The sequence below is a fragment of the Apus apus genome, chromosome Z (genome assembly GCF_020740795.1).
Source record: "Apus apus isolate bApuApu2 chromosome Z, bApuApu2.pri.cur, whole genome shotgun sequence".
Classification (NCBI taxonomy): Eukaryota; Metazoa; Chordata; class Aves; order Apodiformes; family Apodidae; genus Apus; species Apus apus.
This window is the reverse complement of record NC_067312.1, coordinates 11,821,723-11,844,473: the sequence shown is the minus strand read 5'-3', so window position 1 is coordinate 11,844,473 and position 22,751 is coordinate 11,821,723. Positions and strand designations below refer to the sequence as shown.

The window sequence follows — 22,751 nt, the reverse complement described above, 5'->3', positions numbered from 1 at the left end:
TCTGGAAAAAAAAAATATTGATTAGATATCCTAAAACAAGCAGAAGCAAGTGTGTCTTAAGCAACTGCATTCCATGTGCATGTGAGACAACTTCCTGAACACAATTTTCCTGTACCTGTTAAATTTCATGTAGTCGAGATTTAAAATTGGTTCTAGACTGATAGAACAGTGGAAATACTTCAGTCCACCTTACACAGAAAATAATTTGGTCAACTGGAAACGTTCCTTTCATTGAAATGCTCTAATTCTGTATTAGGGCAGGCTAGTACCCTGTCTCTTCCAGTACTGGGTGCTTGGGGAAGAGTATATATGACAGATATGTTTAGTATCAGGCTTATTCTAGTAGACTCTGTAAAAAGGTGGGAAATAGCAATTCAGGGACTTAATGAGCTTGAGGTTACAGCCAAATAGCATTTGAGTTACGATGGACTTGCCTCTGAACTTCTGGAGCCTTGCCTCTGTATACTTCTGACTTGCAAAAGGATTTTGTCAACCCCTGTACAAAGAAAAAAGAAGTAGTGTTATGCTATCATCCTCCTTGCTTGAAGCCTACAGATTCATTTGGCTTGTCCTCATTTGTCTGGAAAGTTGAGGTCTAAAGCTGCTTCTTTGAGGTTAGGGGAGCCCTCCAATAAGAAGATGCAACAGGCAGAGAGCTGAGTTGTTCTAGCCCCAGCTTGTTTAGTCTGTCCTCAAATACCTGAAGGATACACTAGGTAACTTTCAGAAAATAAAATGAAGCTAGCTTTAAAGTGCTTTTAGGATTTGTTTGTTTAAATATGAAAAGAAACAGGAACTCTATTCATGTTAATCTATGGCAAGACGGAATTAAGAAGTGAACAGAAAATGCTGTTTGAAAGGAACATAAGTGATTTCCGCTGTGAAACCCCAGAATGTCTGGCAAAGCAGCATTTTTGACATCTGACTATATATAACCTAGTTATGCTCTGCTGTATGGAGCCCCAGATCAATCAATGGTTTGTTGAGAGCGAGAACATAGGATGTTGATACTAGTGACACACTTCCCCTCAGGACAGACTTGGCTACCCTGCAGGAAGTGGGGTGAATACTAGGGTATGAAAGCCAATGTTTTGACATGTCTGATCATAGACTAGGAATATTTGTCTATTGAGACATAGAAACAAGAACCAGTGAATTACTTCATGATTTTTAACTCTAATGTTTCAAAACTGAAAGCATTTAGAAGGCTAGCAACCTGGATCATGTTTTCCTTGACATCTCAGTTTGAATAAAAGTTTGGTTATTAAACTTGGTGTGAAGCTTAATGTTACTTTTTGTGTGTGCATTCTTATAAATTAAATTCTTCATGATAATTCTTATAGGATCTTAGGATGTGTATTAGCCCTTAAACTTTAAAAGAGTTTTTTCTGCTTCATGCTGCTTTTTTGTGAAATCTAGAGCATACCTTAGGCTGCCAAGTTGTGAGGATAACTTTTATCTCTCTTGTGCTTGATCTGAAATCATACACTGCTCTTGGCTCATAACAGCTACAAACACATTGTGTGTAAATCTTGGTACAGTATTGTGTGTTCTGCAGTGATAACTTTTATGATGGTGTGATTCTCCTTCTGAACATGAGTGAGGGCATTTAAGAGTAGCATAAGGAGTAGGAGATACTAGAACAGACAGCTGAGCTCTGGATTGGCATAGGGGAAGCTGGGTGTTGATGTCAGAACTGATGGACAGGACAATGAAAGGAAAGAGGAAAGGATAAAAGATGAAACAGACGTGGAAAACATGAACTATGATCTAATGGGCTTTTGGATAATGAAAAAAATGTGAAAGGAAGGAAAAAAGTCTTTAGAGATTATTTTCAGCACTATTATTAAAGTGTAGTAAGCTCTGGACTGCATGGATTACAATACAGGATTAGGCTTGTTTGACCAAAAAACAGAAAAGACAAAATATGTATTTTGGTTCATTTCTGAATACAAAGCATGTGCTAACCATATGCACAGGTATTTCCTTTTTTTGCATGACATTTCAGTAGACCTGTTAGACCGAAGTTTGCTTTGTTTTACTCACGAATACTGTATCAGCTTGTTGAAGCACCAAGACCAACTTGCAAGTGTTTTATTATACAGTTTGGGTTTTACAGCTGGTAAAGAAGATAAATGTATAGTTAAGTAAGCTATCTCAGCTCTGTTAGTTGTTTAGGGAAGTATAAGTGAAGAATTAAAAATGGATGTTCAATGCAAGCTTCACCATTATGTAGAACTTTTCTGTGGAGATACTACTTTTGGAAAACTATGTAATAACATAAGAATATTCTGTGTTCTCACAACACCACTGTTTGCTGTCAGCCTTTAAAGAATGCATGTTTCAGCCAATGCTCTTGAAACCTGTGAAGTTATAACTGGTTCCTTCCTTACTTCAGTCTTCAATTCAATAATGTTTTTCCCAGTACGTTTACAAAAAACAAACAAACAAAACAACAACCCTTGTTTTCATTTGTTGGAATTATCTCTAGCACAAAAATCTGGCTGAGGATAAATGGAAACATCACTGCTGGATAGGGCAGGTTCAAAGCTTACAGCATACAATTTGCAGCAGCAGACTGTATGCACAGTACCTGTTAAGAGCAGTGAGCAACATCCAGTATCAATTAGCTTGTATACATATTTTGCAATACTGCTAAAAAAAAAATCCCATTTCTGTGACAAGATCAGAGTAATCTGGATACTTGCATGCAGGAAATGTTTTTCACTTTTTACTAAATTGTTTTCCACAGTTGTGTTCCTCCCTGTGCAGTGGCAGGTGAAGAATTGCTCTCAATTGTGGTGAGGCTTTAGGACAAAGAGCAGGGGTCATGTGGGAACCCTCTCCTACCCTAACGCTTAGGACCCTGTTACAGCAAATGTGCTACTTGTTCTTACTGCTTTCATTTGATGTTGCCTCACACATGGTGGCTCTTTTATGCTTCAGAATTTGGGAAAGAGATGTTTCTCCAAACAAACTTTTGGAAATATATTTTAGCCGCCTTAAATCTGTGTTTGCAGGAGAGCTGAATATAGTCCCTGGGTATTAGACACTGTATAGTTCTTCCCTGTGCTCAGGTAGGAGGAAGGGAAGAAGAGGAAAGCCTTTCCTTAAGACAAACAATTTCTCTGTTATCTCCTGTCTGTTGAAGCAGAGAATCTGAAGGAGCATAGTGTCTCCCTTCCCTGGTTCATGGTTTCATACTTCTATCAGCTGAAGTAGGTTTGAACTAATGAGAGATAATGGATCATGAATTAATATGGTGTGACCTGTCAGCCTGCAGGTTTGGTGTGGTTTGGTACTCTCTGTACTGTTACAACTGATAATTTTGAGGTGTTGCTGTATTGCCTACCACTGTTCACTCTCATCTGGAAAAAGGAATGTAGCATCAGGTAAGTGCACAGATGGGAAGAATCTGTAAGAAATTTCTAAAACCTTCGGCCAGGTTGAGGTCTTTGTTTCTATAATTTCTGAGGCAAATGAAAGTAAATTTTCCTCATTTGTATGGTGTCCTATGGTTATATGCTTTTAACTGTTGCTTGCAGTTGGGTTTCCTGTGTTTTATCTTAAGAAGTCTCAAAATACTGCTTGGGGCATGTGTAACAGCGAAGCTACAGATGAAGAAGTATCTTATCTAGAGGTGTATGTGGCTTTCAGTGGTCATATATGGAAAGTGTTTGCATGCTTAACTACAATGAAGAGTCAGAGGATGAAGTTTCCTGAGGTCTGAGTGGATTTAGTAGCTTGTGGACAGGGAGAGACTTGCTTGTCCTGCTTCCCTTTCTTTTGTTTCTGTGCTCATCTGACCTGATGATGAGCCAGTTCTGCTAACAATAGGCAGTAACAACAAAACCAAATGTATTTCCAGCTGATCTTAAGAACCCAGTTACCTCACTGTGTAGTCAGACAAACCCAGTGATAAAATGAGTGGGTGGTTGAGTATTAACTGTATGAGTGATTAAAAGGGTATTGAGGAGCATGTGTTTTAGTGTCAGCAGGCTTTTAAATTGGTCTTAAGATCTATGTTGCCCCAAGACTGAAATCCACTAGAAAAATAAATTTGAAACGAGTAGACACATTAGCTGAACTTATGGGTGTTCCTACACACCTTAGTGACTCACAGTGAGTTAAAAATGTAAGAAGAAAGGATCTCTCTTAAAAGAGCAAATGCACAATGTGACATTAATGTGCTCTAATATTCTCCCTTGGAAAAAAAGCACAGCAGCATGGATTCTTCAGCAGTGTTCACAGTTTGCATTCTAGCTATCTCTAGTGTGCATGAATAAAAACTGTCTTTAAAATAATTGGGACTTTATTGCAGGAATATGAATGTTGACTTTCAAGTAGAACTCTTCTGGAGGCTCAGATTGAATCTGGATTTTAGGAAAAATTTATTTACTGAAGGAGTAGTCAAGTGTTGGAACAGGTTGCCCAGGGAAGTGGTGGAGTCACCATCACCCTGTAAATGTTCAAAAATGTGGCACTGCAGGACATGGTTGAGTGGGCATGGTGCTGTTGGGTTGACAGTTGGGATTGGTGATCTTAGAGGTCTTTTCCAGCCTCAATGATTCTGTGATTCTGTAGTAAGCGTTTCAATGTCGGTGGTTTTTTGTCAACACAGAGTGAAACTGGACTTCACGAGCCAATCTTGGTGTTTGCCTGAGGTCTCTCTTGTGCTGTAATGCTATATAATTAAAATTTTAACTTACAGAATCACAGAATGTTCCTGGCTGGAAGAGACCTCCAAGATCATCCAGTCCAGCCTTAGACCTAACACCACAAACTCAACACTAAACCATGTCCCTAAGCACCAGGTCCACATGCCATTTAAATGCATTCAGAGGTGGTGACTCCACCACTGCCTTGGGCAACCTATTCCAGTGCCTGACAACCCTTTCAGTGAAAAAATGCTTCCTAATATCTAACCTAAACCTCCGCTGGCGCAGCCTGCATCTGTTCCTTCCCGAAGATAACAGTTTTAACTTGTATGCCAATGACAAACTGCTGTTTCAAAATTTTTTGCCTCTATATCCTTATTATAAAAGGTTAATTGCATTTTAACAAATGGACACAAGTTCAAAGAAGTTGTTTGGGGTAAATTTTTTTTTCCTCAGGTTTTATGTGGCAACACTAGCATAAACTGGCACTGATAGCAGTAAGTATGAAAGTTCAGCAGTGTGTATTACGTAAGCAGTAGCTATTATGTGCCTTAGGCTATCTCCTAAATTAAAAGTTGCTGGGAAAATACCTAGTTAATATACTGCTTTTACTGTTCAGTAGCAATGATTGTTGGCACATAGTTTGTGAGCACAGTGTCGCATTTACTTGCATGTGAATAGTGGTAGTAGAAGGCATAGGTGTAAAGGCACTAGTGAACCTTCAGTAGTGGTGAAGAGACAACATTGGGTGAAAGTGTATGTACTTCTTGTCTGAATGTAGCAGTGTTCAGCTTGAGCCAGGTTTGCATAGTAACCTATTTAGCTGACAAGCATTAACTTTGACTTGTAGAACATCCAGACTTGGGAGTCAAAGGCAGCAAATCGTGTTTTGGTTTCTGCATTTGCTGCCAGCTGTAGTTGCAGATTCTTTCCTTCACACCACCACCACCACTTTCATTTTATAATCTTTGCCTCTTTTCAACCTGTTTTAATGTCTCTTGTTCTCATGACATGGCTTCCTGGTGGTTTTAGCTTTTCTGTGCAGCCTTCAAGCTTTGTTTTGAGTCTTCTGAGTGTTGAATGGCAAAGGGGATTTTTTTAATGCTCTCAGAGCCTGTTGTTTCCCTGTATTTAATCCAGCAAAACTGTTACACCTTATGTCTCCTTTTGGTTGCTGGTATTTGCAGTATCTGACTCTGGATGCTGGTTGACAAACTAAAACTAGTCTGCCTACTGCTGCTGTGGCAGGGTTTCAGTTAACTAACAGTTTTCCAGAACGACTACAGTGCATGTGAAGCGCTTTGGAGTTGGAGGAGGAAGTTCTGAACTGGCTGAGCAGGAAGGGTGTAGCATGTCCTCAAGCTTAATAGTGTTTTGGCTGTAGCTTTTAGCCCAACTATCAGTGCCTCAAGGCTAGAATAAATGATACTAAGAATTTAATAGGTTTGCTTTGTGCAATTTGGGTCCAGACTAAAGGATATCCTGTGACTGGTTTTACTTCTTCGCTCTGAGGTTCTGAAATCCCTTTCCTTATAATCTTGGATAGTACTGTTTAAGTAACTTTTGTACTTTGATTGCAATAGTAAGAAAAACAGGTAATGAAAGATGACACTTGAAAAAACTGAAGGTACATTAGAAACAAATATTGTCATAAACAGAAAAGCTATGAATGAACCCTGGGAGATGTGCTGTAATACTAAGTTTATGCTTATCCATTTACATCTGCTGAGTTTAAGAAGTGTGGGTAATGCTTTATTTCTGTCTTGTTACTTACATAAATAATGCATTTCCTTTTTTGTGTCCACAACTGTAACTGACACAGTAGGTGTCAATCCACTGAATTGAATTGAAGGTACAGTCTGTAAAGTAATAATTACTTGTTTTCTGTTTAGGAAATACACATAAAGGAACCCATAGAAAAGGAAGTAAGTCCTCGCCTATTACCAGGTAACTGGAGCATGTTGTATTAATTGAATTAAATACTAAAAAATCAGTCATGTAAACAGTGTCAATGTCTCAGGAAGTAGACTATTTTGTTGTAACAACCCACAGAAGTTGAAATGTTTTAAATATCTTTATCTGTCAGGTTGTTGGAAAAAATGATAAAAATTGAAATTGTTATGAAGTATCTTGAGGTAAGCTGCATGGGAAGAACTGTCTATACTTAGTTTGCCCTTTTTCTTAAAAGATGTAATTGGGTGATTTTTTTTCATTTGGGAACTGAAGACCAAGAACTAGTGGAAATCTACGTTCTAGTTGCTTTGCTTCTACTATAAGATACTTAGGCCTATTGATGCCTCATTCACAGTTAAGATTTTTTTAAAATAAAATTTACAACTCATTCTTTTAAAAAATGTTTTCCAAGATCAGGGAAGATGATACTACTAAGATAAAAATACAAGTAAAAGCTTAGAATAAACTAGCATTGTTCTGTTGGGTTTTCTGCACTTTGTAGGAAAGACCAGTAGTCTGGCTCATTATGCCTTGTTAAAACTTTTTTTTATTTTCTTGAAGTTCAGTTCCTGCTAATTTTAAGATTAGAATTTCATTGGCCGTTATTCAGACTTGTGTTTGAGAACGTTAAAATAGCCCCTGGACCTGTAAGATAAGCAATGTCTCCAGTCAAAGCTTTGGAAAATTAATGCTGATGAGCTTGTAATAATCCACTCAAATCATCCAGCATCCTTAGAGTTTAATAATAAGGAAAACTGGAACAGTTTTCAACTTGTCTATTGACTGTATTAACTACTCTTCAGTGGGCTTTGTTTTTTTGTGACTGCATACTTGTCTGGTTGTGCACTGCAGCTTCACATGTTGTTCTCCTACCACTTTGAGCAGACCATGATAACAGGTACCTCTAGTTACAGAACTTGTACTAAATGTGTCCAGTTAAACAGCGTTCAGTCCTTCTTGAGTAATACTAGTAACCTGGAAAACTCTTAATGTGCTGATTCCAGGAGCTGCCTTTTAATCTTTTTGTGTAACAGTGATGAAATATGTTCAGGCATAATGGTTATGAGAAGCTGTCAGGAAGTTAATGTTAAGATAACAGTTGAAATAATTAAATTACAAATGTCAGTTGATTATGTTGCAAGTTAGTGTTTCTTTTATACAGGTGAATTGCTGCTTTGTGAGGCAAGCACAGTATACAAGTATATACCAGAGGATGGATCTAATCGTGGCACCTATGGAAAACTTGTATGCACAAACTTCAAGATTGCTTTCCTGGATGATGATTCTTCTTCAGATGATAATGTAGGAGGACAAGTCTTCTAATTATGACCAAATAGGCTCTGAAGACTTACCGTGTTTCTGACTAAAAAATTATGTCTTTCCCTCTTACACGATGCAGTATGAATATTGATTTATAAAAAGTTTTAATGGCTGCAGACTAACTCTAATCAGGCTTTATCTGCTTGGTCTATGCATGTTGTTCCTCAAGCTTTAGTGACTATTTGAGTAAAAATATTGCAAGCCTGTATTCAGACTCTTATTTTAGACATAGCTTATGACTTTAAACCTTGTGAGATGGTAATTTTGTGAAGATGAAGTTAAAAGAATGATATATTTTGGAAACTGAATTAACAGTTGGTTTAAACCTGATTTCTGACTGCTTATCTAGTAGCAAATGCAAAAGTGTAATGTCATACATACTTCTGATGTGTAACATCTGACTGACTTGATTTAGAAACATTTCAGTGGAAATGCTTTAGATAATTGTGTGACTTAGTAAAGCTCTGAATTACTTCATTCAAATTTCAGGTGTTGACCGCAAAGATTTAAAAACCTCTTACTGTTGAGCTGGCAAACATTAAAAAAGCTGAAAAGTCTCCAAATCTTAGAAATCAGTTGACTCTTCTTTCCTCTGTTTTAGGTGTTCACATTCAGCTGTCAAAGGGGAATGGTAACACCACACTTTTTTTGATATGCCTAAGCATCTGAAACAGCCTGGTCCATTTAGGGGATAAAAGTGAACAGGAGCATAGTATATGGCTTTTGAGTGCCGTGTGATCTTGACAGTGAAGCAGAATGAGAATAATATGTTTTGACTCACACTGATTGTAGATGGAATTTTCTTGGGGTAAAATTTTAGGGAGTTTAAATGTTAAACTAAGGCTTCTGCCACCAAATACGAACCTTCTGGAATTAACTGGGACAAAGCTGCAGAGCCCTTTCCACAGATCACATGAGACTTACGCTGAAGTTGGTAGTGACCATACTAATTTCTGTTGAATCACTAACCTTAAGTCTTGCTTTTGTAACATGCCAAGTCAGCTGTGCTTCTCTTAACAAAAGTTCGGTGTTAGCCACCTGATTGAGAGTAGCATAGACCTGGAAGTAACTTGACTGAGGTTAACTCTGTTCAGAGCTGTCTTCATGTAAAATGTAATTTGTTGATGTAGTGTACATCAGCCTTCTGGTAATATTTAGTGTAACAACATTTAATTGTGTGGCATTGTCTGAAATGTAATTTTTAACTCTGAACTCATGAAATTATAAAAGTGAAGGGAGCTCCAAATCAATTTGAGTTTGGGAAAAAAAGTAGATAAGAGAATTCCTTTTAGTCACTAATAAATCTGGCTGTTAGGTTAGAATTTTCGTGGGATATTTGTTCTTTTAAGAGACTTTCTATTTCCTGCCAGATTCCCATAGCAAGGAAACTTGTAAAAGGGCTTGGATTATATCAAGTTACTGTATTTCCTGTTTACTGCAATGATTCTAGTTTGTTAAATTACTCCATGCAAATGCGTGCTTTGAAGCTATATGAAAAGTAAAAGCTCAACATTTTCAAGCATGGCTGAGGCTTAAATAAATATGAATCTGCACTTTTATAAACTATGCCTGTGCAATCGGTCTCTATTTTGGTAACTGTTCTCCAGTGTTCTGCCTTACACAACTTATGAGAACAAGTAGTAATGTTGATATTAAAATAGGTACTGAATACATCGTTTACTTGTGAGTTGTTACTGCCTAGTAGGGTGAAATTTCTAAGCATTTTTTTCATGTTCCAGGATCCACAATTTAAGAATAAGATTGTAGGAGAAAATGACATAACCCTGCAATGTGTAGACCAAATATATGGAGGTAGGTCAGTTTTCTCCTCTTTAACAGGCCTCACATCTCTAAGTGTCTTGTAATGCTGTTTTTTTGCCTCTACACATACATTGTTTTTGGTAAATTGATAATAGTCAAACTTTGGAACTATGAGTGGGTAGTGTGGAAAAAAAACAACTGCAGTTATATTTAATAATAAAATGACAGAGAAGAGATCTATGAGTCCAGTCTTAACCCTCGTGCTTGTCAGAGCTACCTCTTGCTAGGACAGACGAAACAATTCCTTCAAAATGCCATGATTCAAAGCAGAGAAGAATGTACTGTGGAAAGTATTTGGTTAAGATTGGTGCACAAGTTTCTTCCAGTGTACCAACCATTTTTAAAAATATGGAGGTTTTTACTTCATTTGAGCAATAGCACTGCAGAGCAATACAGGTACCAGCTTCCCAAACAATATATTTTGTTTATCTGAGGAGACTTTGTTTTAAGAGATTCACGATGTCTTCAAAATATAATCACAGAATCATTTTGGTTGGAAAGGACCTTTAAAATCATCAAGTCCAACTCTTAACATAGCATGCTGCTAAGGCTACCTCTAAACCATGTCCCTATGTACAATATTTGCACATCTTTTGAGTATCTCTAGGGATGGTGACTAGACCACTTCCCCTGGGTACAGGAGATAGAAAACAAGGCTTTAATTTACAAATAAATCAATTAGTGTTTTGTAATAGGACATTCAGGTATGCTTGCATTGCTAAAAAAAGGCAAACAAAAATGGGGCTGGTAATCTGTAAATACTAAGGAAAGCTTTATTGAGAAGCCTGCATTTGGACTAGAGTATTCTGAGTATTTATGAATGGTGGTGAAGGACTGAACTATGGAAAGACTAGTGGAGTCTGGTTATGAAACACTATGTAGTTTCATATACAATGGCTTAGCTGGCAGCACTGGAAGTCAATAAATGATACATCCTCAAATGGAACAGAAAAAAGGACTCCCCTGGGGGATTTATGGTGGTTTAAAAAACTATAATTTATTTATTTATTTAGGAACTTAGAATTATCTCAGTTGTTTGGGAGTGTTCCCTCAGGCAAAACTAAGTAAATTATTTTATTTACGCATCTCAAAACTTTGAATGTTTTATGCAGCCAGGTTGTGAGCAGAAATAATCACTGAGTGGCTGGCAAGTTTGATTTCTATCATGCAGGAAGTAGTTTAAGTGGGTTTAAAATAAGCAAGGTGGGTGTATTAGTTGAAAAACTTGAGTCTGTTGTAGTATCCTTGTTTTGACTTGCTTAACATTGGGCTTGAATTAGTTTCTTGAGAATTTTGAAAAGTCAAGCATGGAGAGCTTTATCCACTGATGACAGTCCTTTTTGATACTTACTGAGACTTTTTGATGTTGCAGTTTATGATGAGAAAAAGAAACTACTAACTGGACAACTGAGAAAATACCCAGAGACACTAATTATCTACTGTAAAGACCTTAGAGTATTTCATTTCTGCCTGAGATACACAAAAGAAGAGGAAGTGAAAAGAGTAAGTATAGCAACTTAATTTTTCTTTTTTAAGCTTAGTGTTGGGTGTTTAGTTGTGAGGATGAGGGAAGAATGGAATTCACCCTGAGATATCCCTTAAACTTATTTTCTTATCATTCACAATTGAGAAAGTAAGACATTGATTTCTAGCTAACCTCACTAATTAAACATTGCATACAGCAGTTAAAAATGAGATGCATTGGCTTTTTGAAGAAAACTGGAGCTTGAGAGTGCCAAATGAGATTAGCTTCAGCTCAGGCACACTTGTAAAGCTGTTCTGTTGTGTTACAATTTTATTACAATTTTAGATTTCAGCCTTTTTCATATGAAAGCAGTTTTCCTTATAACTTAAGTTCTCTTAGCAGGTTAATAGGAACTTCAAACTAGGAATCTACCACCTTTATTTAAATAATACATCATTCTGGATGTTGAACAGATGTAATACTTTTCATTAAGCTAAGTAGGTATATTGTCTTGCAGACAATGGAGGAGGCTTTCTAAAAGTCAGTTTTCAGCTGTTAAGAATAAAACTCATTGAACAGTTTTGTTTTAGACTTGGGAGGGGGGGTTAAAAAAAAGTTGGTGTGTTTTTTTTTTTTTTTTCCATGGCAGTCTTAGTCTGTTTGGGTATTAATTTTTGGTCCTTTCCTAGATCGTCAGTGGTATAGTTCATCATAGCCAGACTCCTAAGCTGCTTAAACGCTTGTTTCTGTTCTCTTATGCATCAGCTGCCCCAAACAACACAGGTAAATGTTTTTTCTGTTTTTGAGTTGCATTTGTTGCATACTGTTAGTTCCTTAAGCAGTCTGGGACACTTGCTAGCCGAGTCTGTACTTGGCTTATGACTCTTCCCTGCTGGCAGATAGCCTCAAAAGATTATCTCACTATGCATTGTAGACTTGTTGCTAAAAATCTAAATTGTCCACTGCTGGTTTCTGTCCCATAGTGTACTTGCACAGAAGTTTTCCAAGCAAGAGTGACATGACTGGATTGAAAGCTCAGCTGTGGTCAAGATGTATAAATGCTTTTCATGTGCTGCTGTCTAGAGTGCTCTCATCTAGAAAATATTTTTGCTTATTTTATCAATGTTTTTTTCTGTATTATTGCAGTGAACCAAAATTCCTGCTCTTAATTCTTGAATTACTACATTTTCAGTGGCATCTGACAAAGTATTTCCCTTATTTTTGCTCATATTTGTAAGCAATCTACTTCTCCCAGGCAACTGCAAAAAAAGCATAGGTTTGCATAGCAAGATTCCAGTGGACATCTGACTTCCTCCTACAGCTAACTTATGACATAATCTTCCCATTTGATCAAACTTGGCTGAATAATACAGTAAGCTGCAAAATTAAAAATAAGAATTTGTGTGTGCTTTCTAGTGTTTCACAGTTCAGACTTCAATTGAAGTAATAGCTCTGTTTTTAGGAATCTGATTCTTAGTGCACCAGGAACACCTGTTCCATTTATGGTAGGAAGTTTTGTTGTACTGAAGGTCTTAGTCAGATACTGACCAAAATATATGGTGGCATTAAAGAATCATTGAGGTTAGAAGAAATCTCTGGAGATAATTTAGATGTGTTTCATGTCCATCTTGCCAGTTTAGACTAGGGTTAACCACAGCAAACTTACCAGGGTCACATCTACTTGGGTTTTGAAAATCTCCAAGGATTGAGATGCCACAACCTTTCTGGACAGCCCGTTTGATTATCTGACTGTCCTTATAGTGAAAAGTTTATTATTACATTTAAATAGGATTTGCTGTAGTTAAGCTTGTGCACACTGCCTTTTGTCATGTTACTGGATACCACTGAGTCTAGATGGGTCTTCTTTACTTCCCTCTCCTCCTTCCATCCCCAATCAGTTGTTTATATACACTGGAAGGATTTCTTGCCCCTCTGTTCCCCTGCCAAGCCTACTCTTCCAGGCTAAATGTTCCCAGCTCTCAGTCTCCAGATCAGGCACTTCAAGCATTTTAATGATCTCCATGGGCCTTCACTGGACTTGGTTCAGTAGGCCTGTGCCTGTCTTGGACTGGGGAACTCAGCACTGGACTGAGCACTCCAGATACTGCCTCACCAGTGCTGAGCTGAGAACAACCACCACCTCATTCAACCTGTAGGCCATGGTTTTCCTAATGCAGCCCAGGAATACATTGGTGGCCATTGCTTCAAGGGTGTATTTCTGGCTCAGATAGTTTCTGCAGGCTTCATCTGTAACTGGTGTTCAGTTTGGACTACAAACATCAGGAGGCTTTTCCAGGTAGACACTAAGCAAATGTGGTAGAAGCCTATGTTTTATAGCAACTTTGAAGTGTTGCACCAGAATTCTTTCATATTTTAGTAACTGTCTTAATAAATTCCTAGGTCTCATTCTTTATGAAGTTGTTAGGGACAAACCAAGTAAGCTTCAGGAACTGGGTTTTAGACCTCTTATGATCTGATAGTCTCAAGATCTTAACTTACCCCTTATAGCTCCTTAATAATGCTCTGTCTCCAGCTGTAAATATTTCATCTAGCTTATCTTCTTACAATAGCAAGTAGAAACTCTCTAATGCATCTGCTGTAGAAATTCTAGGTCTATTTAATATTTCAATGTTAGCTGATGTTGCAGAATACTTAGTTATGTCAGGTGTCTAAAACAATTGACCTTATTCCATAAATTATATGATTATTATGCAGGATCTGAGGCTCAATCTACCTGCTGTCTTAACTATTGCTGAGGTGGCTAAAATCAGGAATTGTTCTTAGCTGAATTGACTTAAGACTGAATTGCTGTAATCAATTTTCTGCTGTAATTTATTTTCTGCTCTTATCAAATGCCTGAAATGTAATGTTCTATTCAGTACAAAACTCCCATCCATGGAGTTTTCATCATCCATGATGAAAGAATAAACTTCAAATGAAATGCAGTATCTGAATTGAAGAAGGACTTTTGGTATGATTGTTAATTCTACATTAAGTCTGTATTACTAGATGGCAGTCAGCTGCACTAGTATGCAGTGGTATTTGCTGCACAGCATCCTGGCTAGATGTGAGAACAGCCTCAACTGTACAGAAGTTCTGTAAGACCTGATTAGTTTCTGTAAGAGAAACTATTCCTGAAGTTACTAGTTTAGTAAGTATTTGACAGAAGAATTGTTTTAAGATCAGACAGAAGCAGTGTGTCACACAAAGGCATTTTATAGAATCATACAACTGTTCTGGTTGGGAAAGATGTTTAAGATCAAGTAAAACCATTAATCCAGTACACTGCCACATCCACCACTAAACCATGTTCCTGAGCACCACATGTACATGTTTTTAAAATATGTGGAGATGATGACTCCACTGCTTCCCTGGGCAGCTTGTTCAGTGTGTGACAACCCTCTCAGTAAAAAAAATTTTCCTAATATCCAATCTAAACCTCACTTGGCACAATTTGAGGCCTTTCCCTCTTCTTCTGTCACTTCTTACTTGGGAGAAGAGACCCACCCCAACCTCACTACAACCCCCTCTCAGGTAGTTCTAGAGATCTTTGTATAGAGGCTTTCTGCACATGAGAGGTTTTGCTTGCTGACCTTAACAAAAACTGACTGATTTAAGAACTACTTCATGTTAGAATTTTGATAGCCTGCACAATTAACATTGATGTCTGCACAGATGGAAGAAACCAAACTGTGATGTTTGATACTCTTGAGGACTGGCGTGATGAGTTGGAGCGGACCAAAGGAAATGTGAAGTACAAAGCAGTGACTACCAACGAAGGCTACAGAGTCTCTGAAAAGTAAGCTTGCCCTGGTTAATAGTGAACTTTGGATATATCTCTCATTAACGCTTGCATAATCTGTGCTACCTTTGACACTGAGCACTACACGGCTACTTTAGAGGGTTTTTCAGGATAAGGTTGCACTTTGACTTAAAGGATACTTCTGATTTGGGACCTGAGGAGGTGTTGGCTGATACTGGAAAATCACTATACATTAAATTATTTCGTTGAATTGTGATGTGAACTGCTTACAAGGCTCAGAAATAGCACTAGTTATCTAATGGTAAAAGAGCATCTTTTGAAACAGCAAAGAGTGAGAGTACCAAGGCAGTCTCAACAGTCAGTCTTGGATATTAAAATTAGATGTAGGATTTAATCGCAGCCTTGGGAAGTCAGGGAAGTGCTGCAGTGAAAATAATGAACAGCTCAAGATTGAATGAAAATACCTTATCTAGCTCAAAATAAGCAGAAGGTGTTGAGGACAATACAATTATGTAGCAGTAAGGATTGTCACAGCTGTAAGTGTGAATATATAATTAGCATGTGGGCTTGAACACTGACCATCATGAAAAGACCTTGGTGACTGCTCTGCTCAGATTAAGTGCAAGAAACTTTTTTTTTATCTTAGGCTGCCTTTGTATTTTGTTGTTCCCATATGTGTTTCTGAAGAGAGTATCTTGAAGTATGAAGGCAGAGGCATTCCTGTAAGTATATATGCATGACTGAGGGTAAGAAATCTTACTGAGAAAGTGTAATTTCAATGAGCACTTCAGACGTTACTGAATATTATTTTTAACAGCTCACACTTAGACTTAGTCATCTATAGCACAGGAAGTAGATGCTGGATGAAGAGGTGCTCAAAGTATTCTGAATTCACCTTAAAGAGTGTAAAGCAAAATAGGGGTTCACAGCCCCCATTTACTTATATCAGATGTCTGAAGTCCTGTAGTCTTCATATATACTAGTCTGTCTATCCACCAGCTCGTTTTTCGTAAGACTGGCATCTCGCTGGGGCAGGATGTAGGGCCTGAAATGCTGTTTGGATATTGCATTGAAGACCATGAATGTGCGGGTGTAGTGGAATACCTTCAGTTGCCCAGCTTGGGTACTGGTAAGTAGTATAGCTGTGATGATGCAGCATCTTTACACAGCCAAGTAGCCTAGCTGAAAAACTAGTTCTACTAGTCTCAACAGTAAATGAAGTTAAGTATATTGTTGTGCACCCCGCAAGCTGCCTTTGGCTTCCTACCCTGTACCAGGGTTTGAGAACCAGTAAGACAGTAGATAGAAACAAGGAGCAAAGTCATCTCGCTTGTGAGGTCTTCCCTTAGTTGCTGCATGCCCATCAAGTTTGCCAAGGAAAACCATATTCACTTCATGGTCTTAAATGAATCAACACATGGAGAAGACAGTGCTGTGTTGTCCTGCCTAATTTGTCCTTTCAGATAGTGAAGTTAAAAATAGTTTGCTTCACTTTTTCTCAGATAGTCAACCAGACAAATAACAGTGGTTGTTACACAGAAATGGAAGTGATTTTTTTTTTTTATTGCATCTTGCATTCTTCAGAGGTCTTGTAGAACTGTTGTAATTAGTTCTGAATCCTTTTTGGAGAGCTACTGTCAAAATAGCTTGACCATTTATATCAGTTTGAGATGGCATAGTAATTTTTTCCACTCCTTATGATTTTGAGGTTTCTGCATCATTCTGAGGTGCACTCCTTGGCTACTGTAAATTTGTAGGAGAATTCTAACTTCCTGATTTGACTTGTGTAATATTCCTGATGAAAATTATTCTGACTCCCAGTTTCATAGCAAATTTAAAGATCAACTTAAGAGCTTCAAGCAGTAGGTGTAAGTCAAGAATGTGTAAGGGGAGGTCAGAAGCTTTGAGGACTGACTTACCACTAGAAATACCTGTAACTATGCAATCTAATTTAGTCATGGAATTCTTGTTCAGTATCTTTATTTCATATCCCTAAATGACCCTTCATGTGTAGGCCACCTGGACAGGCATGAGAGTGTATCTATTTTGAGGTATCTCAAGGCTGACCAATAGGAAAAACACTGCTCCTCTGTGTGCAGAAATTGATGGCTAATACAGGAGTTAATTGTAAGAGCCATCTTGCTGTGGTGATTGTCTTCCAACAAAATTTGGAAGACATAGACATTTTGATCAATTTTCAGTCTTGAGCACAGTTGAGAAAGTAATGTACTGATATAATCTGACATTTTTATATTTCCCTGTGCCTGTATAAAACTTAAAACTTGCAAGTGGTAACACAGTGGTACTGAGTTACTTAGTTTTGGTGCAGAAGTTGAAGTTTGCTTCTACTGATGGGTTTGTTGAATATACCAAAAATTCTGTAGGCACAGCATAGAGAAAATTCCTGTAATCACTTAGTCACTTAAGCAAATACTTTGGATGGGACAGTTTACCAATTTTTATCTGCCTGGTAAATGTCTTCCTACAGATTTGGTGTTGGTCTTGCCATAATGGTGCTGCTCTTCTCAAAATGTCTGCATTTCCCAAAGAACAGGATGACAGCACATCACAAATGCAAAAAGCCTTCTTGGATGGGTCAGTAATAGCTATTCTGTCCGCAACACTTTGCTTGGTATGGACCTTGCTTCTCTTTTTCACATAAATGCTGTATCTTTAAGCTTGCACACATCAGGAAGCAAGTTCTAGATGTAGTTTTCTGTAGTGGAATGGGTTTAAGCGCTTGGCTTAACAGCTAATTGTGCAGGACTGTAACATCACTGAATGCATATTGGAGGAAAAAAAATCTATATATCAGATGAATCTGTGCACAAATTGTGGCATGTTATTAGGTAAAGCAGCACCAAAGCCTGTAGGTCTTCAGTAAAGTGTCAGTAGCTGATGTGATCCATAGTGTTTGTAGGTAGGTGAATTCTAGACTCCATCTCTAAACATGAATTTGCAAGCTGAGTTTTAAATCTCTCTGAGCTCTGTTTTCTCAGAACTAGATTTGTGTTCTTCAGTAACTCTAGAGAAAGTGGCCTAAGATGACTGAGACCATTTAGCAGTTAGGTACTGTTACTTTTAGATGCAATGGCAGACAGCACTTTGCCTCAGATACGTTAGTGGGCTGAATTAGCTCAGCAGTCTGAAAAATGCCTAAGTTAACATAAGGGGAAGAGCACAGCAGCTGCCTGGCTGAGAGATACCAGTGACATGATGCTCTTTTTTCTGGCTTTTTTTAACCTGTTGGGTGTCCTGGTGAGAAGTTCTGTCTTGGCAGCAAGCTATTAGATCAGGCTATGCATCATTTATACTGACTGAATCACACAGAATCACAAAATGTTAGGGCTTGGAAGGGAGCAACCTTCCACACAGAATCACACAGAACTAACAGAAAATAGTGTGAAAGGCTCTTAAAATGCTTTTGTTTATAAAATTAATTATACTTGCATAGGAAAGGCTTTTGACCCTTTGTTGATCCTCTAATGTTTCTCCCCTGAAATGGGGAAGTTTACATGACTTAGAGCTCATTGTGTGAAAGTAAGTAAAACTAGCAGTAAACTGTAATTGGTATTTTAATCTCTTGTCTGTGGCCATCTGGACTTGGGGCAGTATGGGTGTGGTTTTTTTGTTATGGAGTACTGGTGGTTAACCACTAATTTAAAAATGTATCTGCAAATTGTCCATAAAAGTGTCTTAACATGCCATTGTAGAGTAGTCTGAATTCAACCACACAGCACAGCTTGACATTCAACTTTTTCTATTGAAAAAGTTGTTTAGAGCCAGGTCTTTTATCACTTACTGTTAACTTCAATTTGGAAGAAGTATCATAATTGACAGGTGGTTGCTTTCCCTCAGTTCTCTTATCTAATGCGTCTCCTGGTTGATCTAGTAATCTGCATTTCTGCTGTGGCCTTCTGTAGTTCTCACATAAAGCAGGCTTCTGTGCTACAACATACAGGAAACAAAGTACTGTCCTTTCTGGGTGAGTGCCCACAAGGCTTCACTTCTGAAGTAAGAGCTAGAGCAGTTTTGACAATGAAAAGCCATCATGTCAACAGAGGTGTTTGCTACACCGATGTTCATCTGAGCTCTGGAAACTGCTTGAGAGAGGATGTTCTTGGTCCAAACCAAATCTTCATCTAGTGTGTTTTTTTTTTTTCCTTTCTTCCTAAGGAAAAAAAAAAAAAAAATTAGCAGATGCATAGGAAAGTACAAGGCAGGAATCCTGACTTTGAGTCTGAATTGTTTCTTCTTGCTTTTACTCATGTGCTTCATTAGCAGACTTGACAGCTAGGTATCAGAATGTAATTTGGTTGGTAAAACTTAAGAAAAATTTTACGTGTCTGCTGGGAGGTTTGGGTGTTTCTATCCATATCCTCTTTCTGGAGTCACCTCTAAATAGCCCCCTAGTAAACCAATTTTTTGTTTATCTAGTGAAGACAATACTAAAGAAGCAGTAGTAAAAAAAAAATCAGGTCATGCTTGTAATATTCATAAATGCACAAATACACCTTAATATTATCTTGCTGGTGTAACAGTTAAGAGCAGAAAAACTTGTCAAACACTTGCTGGCAAGCTTCCAGCCAGGATTCCAAAGTGCACAGAGGCCATTAGCTTTCTGGGGTGTGTATCTTTCCATCTTACAGCTATTTCCCAATCCATGCTTATTAACTTTGTCTTCAGTGATAACAATGCATTATTTGACTTGTGAAGCAGAAAGCTTTAATATCTTGATGATCTGATTTAGAATCTATAAGACAATTAGCAAACCTCCCTATGAACTCCTGAAGACGGATGACTTGTCAAGCAGCCTTCCATCTCTGCAAGATATCCAGACTGCATACACAAAATTTAAACAGCTGTTTTTGATAGGTAAGTCAAACTTCAGTCTTTTGTCTCTGAAGTGACTGTGATGCGAAGCATAACAATGCTGGTTTATGTCTCATGAAAGCAGTCCTTGTCTTGATTGGTATCTTGCTTTTGACGGTAGTTAAAAGCAGACTCTTAAATATGTAACTGAAGACTGCTTATGACTGGTGTGTTAATGGAGGCTTGTAGGTCTTAGACTTATTACCTCTTGCTGAGCAGTCACATTATCTGAAAATATCTTTTAAAAGAGTGACTGAAAGTTAGTTGGACTGAAATTTATAGGAGAGATTTTTCAGTTTTCTGTAGTCCATTGAAATAGAATGTGAAGTGTTGACCTTTTAAGTCTTTGTGGTGTGTCAAGAGTTAAGTCTAAGCTCTAATTTTTGCCCTAGCTTTTGTTACAAACTGTTCACCTCTCAAAACAGGAAACTTGAGCTTGCTTAAAATTCCTTCACTCTGACTGCAGGGCTAAACTCAACTGCTGTAAATAGTAAGTCCACTTGAAAGGAGTAAAAATGAAAGCCATGAGAAAGTATAATCAAGGATTTCAGACTTTTTTTGTGACTCTGTTTTGCTGTCAGAAAACAGTGTTTTGACGTCACCTCTTGGCATGTAAAAAGCTCGACACCACCTTGAGACAGTGCAATGTGCCTTAGCGTTGGGGGTCTCCTACCAGATAATGCGGAAATGCTGCAGTACCCTCTGCTGGCATGCTGTGTTGCCCCTCAGTGAGGGCTTAGGTTCATGCTCACTGGCCCCTGCAAAATGGGCACATAAAGTTGAGATCCACTTTTAATCCAGTTCTGTACAGAAAGGGGTGCCAGGCAATTGTTGTAAACCTAGCACACCCCTTCAGAGGGGTTGCAGGTTTTTATACAGGCTACAGCAAAGGGAAGTATACAGTATTTGTTCATTGGTCACCTTTTGTTTATGTAACTAATGCCCTTTGTACATGCTCCGATTAGTGCCTGGTTCATTATAGAAAGGTGGTCTGAAATTAGCATGCAGACCCTTCTCTCAAGAGTGTGATTTTTATCATGTTAATTAGTCTTAGGTTACTTGAGATTATTCTCAAGCAACCCTACTTGCTCCTTTCCCTCTGGCCAGGGCGTGATTAATCTTTGATGGCCTCAGTTCATTCCTTTGTTATCCTTTGTTAGCTTGTTGTGATCTTTACTTTGAGGACCACAGCTGAACACTGGGGCAGTTCAGCTCTGGCTGTTGATTTTGGGCATAATTGAACTGATTATCATTGAGGAACTGTGTATTTGCAGTGTAGCATACAGACAGTAAGTAGTTTTATACATGCAGTTTAACTGGTAAATTGATATTGAATGCAAATTAGTATGAATTATTTCTGGTAACTATGTGGTAAAGATTTGAGTGACGCTCTGAAGTCTAAGGCTTGGCAGAGTTTCACATTGAGGATTTTGTCTGGAACACACTGTCAGATCCACAGCGAAACTGAAGAGCTAAAAGCAGTTACTTAGATTTTCATGTAGTTTCCTTCCTGTAGAAAAAGGCCAAAGCTTGAATTCTCTCAGGAAACAGTGCATATTTCCATGGTGTAAGTTTATCCTTGTCTTACATTACTTGAAACAAAAAGGAATAGGTTAAAACTGCATTCCAGGAAGTGTTTTTGTCATGCAGCTTTTTAAATAAGCTTTGTTAGACTATGGCACTACACTCTAGCAGTCTGAGAAAACCATTCAGGTAACTTCTTGCAGAAATATTAAGATCTTACAGGAATTGACTACATTACTATTTTTTCAAAGTCTTAGAACACTAACCATTATTTTTGTTCTATAGGTCTAGTTATTTAGGTAACTTCCAGTGTAATTTAAATTTCCTGAACACATGCCCAAACTGAAGTTTCAGTTGTAAGAGTCTTCATTAGGCAAAGTATAAACCACAATAGTATGTAGCTGCTTAAAAGAGGGTTTTGATGGGGAAAGCTTGGATCCTCTTCTGTTATTCCTCTTACTTGAAGTGTTGCAAAGGCAGATGCTAGTTTTGCTAGACTACTCACAAGTTTTATTGTATGCCATTTCCCCACATACCTACACTTCATTTCTCAAATCCTAGTGGAATATTTCTTCAGTGTCCTAGAAGACAAGGAGGAAGGGAAAACTTGATCCCTTCTTATGATAATATTAAGCAAAATACCCTGATTATGGGGTAAAACATTCTGCAGGTGTTTTATTGTGCCTTTAAAAAGAAGTTCCTGTTTTGACTTGCAGATGAGTTTGGCTGGGGCAGAACTGCCAGACCAAGCAATTGTCTGTAGACACCTGCAAACTAGTGGTTGAATCTAATTGTGGTTCGAGCACAGTTTAGCAAAACAAACAGCCAGCCACACTTAATGTGGCTACTCAACTTTTTGAAGTAAAACTTTTCTATACTCTTCATAATGTAAGAGAGAACTAAAGAAAAACTTCTGTATGGAATATAAATGTTATTGCTATAGATGAAGCCTCTTTATTTCTACAGGAAAAAAGACAGAAATTCCTCTTCCTTATCATGTGTTTGTTGGGTTTTTTTGGGTGGTTTTGAAGGACTAGAAATTAGTACTGTAATTTTGCCTTGGTTTGGAATGGGGAGAGTTTTTCAAATAGTGGTGGCAGGCCAAATGAAATGTGAGACTTGGGTGCAAGGCAATATTTTAAAATTCGCATGGAAACAGGGTGAACTGGGGAGTAAAGGATATCTTACTTGAATTACTGAAATGTACATACTTTAGTCTTCAAAGTGTATAACACTTAAAAGTTGGAAGTGAATTTGAAGACGTTAATCCCAAAAAAATTGAAAAAACTACATCTAATGTGAACAGAAATGACTAAGGAGCTTTTAAGATGTATTCTAATGCTTATTTTATTGAGAACTAGCTTCTATGGCCAGG

At 37.9% G+C, this 22,751-nt stretch overlaps 1 protein-coding gene across 2 annotated transcripts in view; it reads left to right on the top strand.

Moving 5' to 3' along the window:
• MTMR12 (myotubularin related protein 12) overlaps positions 1-22,751 on the top strand; it is a 36,011-nt gene that overhangs the window by 2,153 nt on the left and 11,107 nt on the right. The window contains exons 2-11 of one of the 2 annotated variants that reach the window (XM_051643038.1): positions 6,551-6,605; positions 7,774-7,913; positions 8,533-8,562; positions 9,671-9,743; positions 11,125-11,255; positions 11,907-12,000; positions 14,893-15,016; positions 15,627-15,702; positions 17,469-17,575; positions 19,731-19,855. In XM_051643038.1, the coding sequence (XP_051498998.1) occupies positions 6,551-6,605; positions 7,774-7,913; positions 8,533-8,562; positions 9,671-9,743; positions 11,125-11,255; positions 11,907-12,000; positions 14,893-15,016; positions 15,627-15,702; positions 17,469-17,575; positions 19,731-19,855 (955 nt within the window). The remainder of the gene's footprint in view (positions 1-6,550; positions 6,606-7,773; positions 7,914-8,532; positions 8,563-9,670; positions 9,744-11,124; positions 11,256-11,906; positions 12,001-14,892; positions 15,017-15,626; positions 15,703-17,468; positions 17,576-19,730; positions 19,856-22,751) is intronic. The other variant, XM_051643039.1, reaches the window with a different exon arrangement.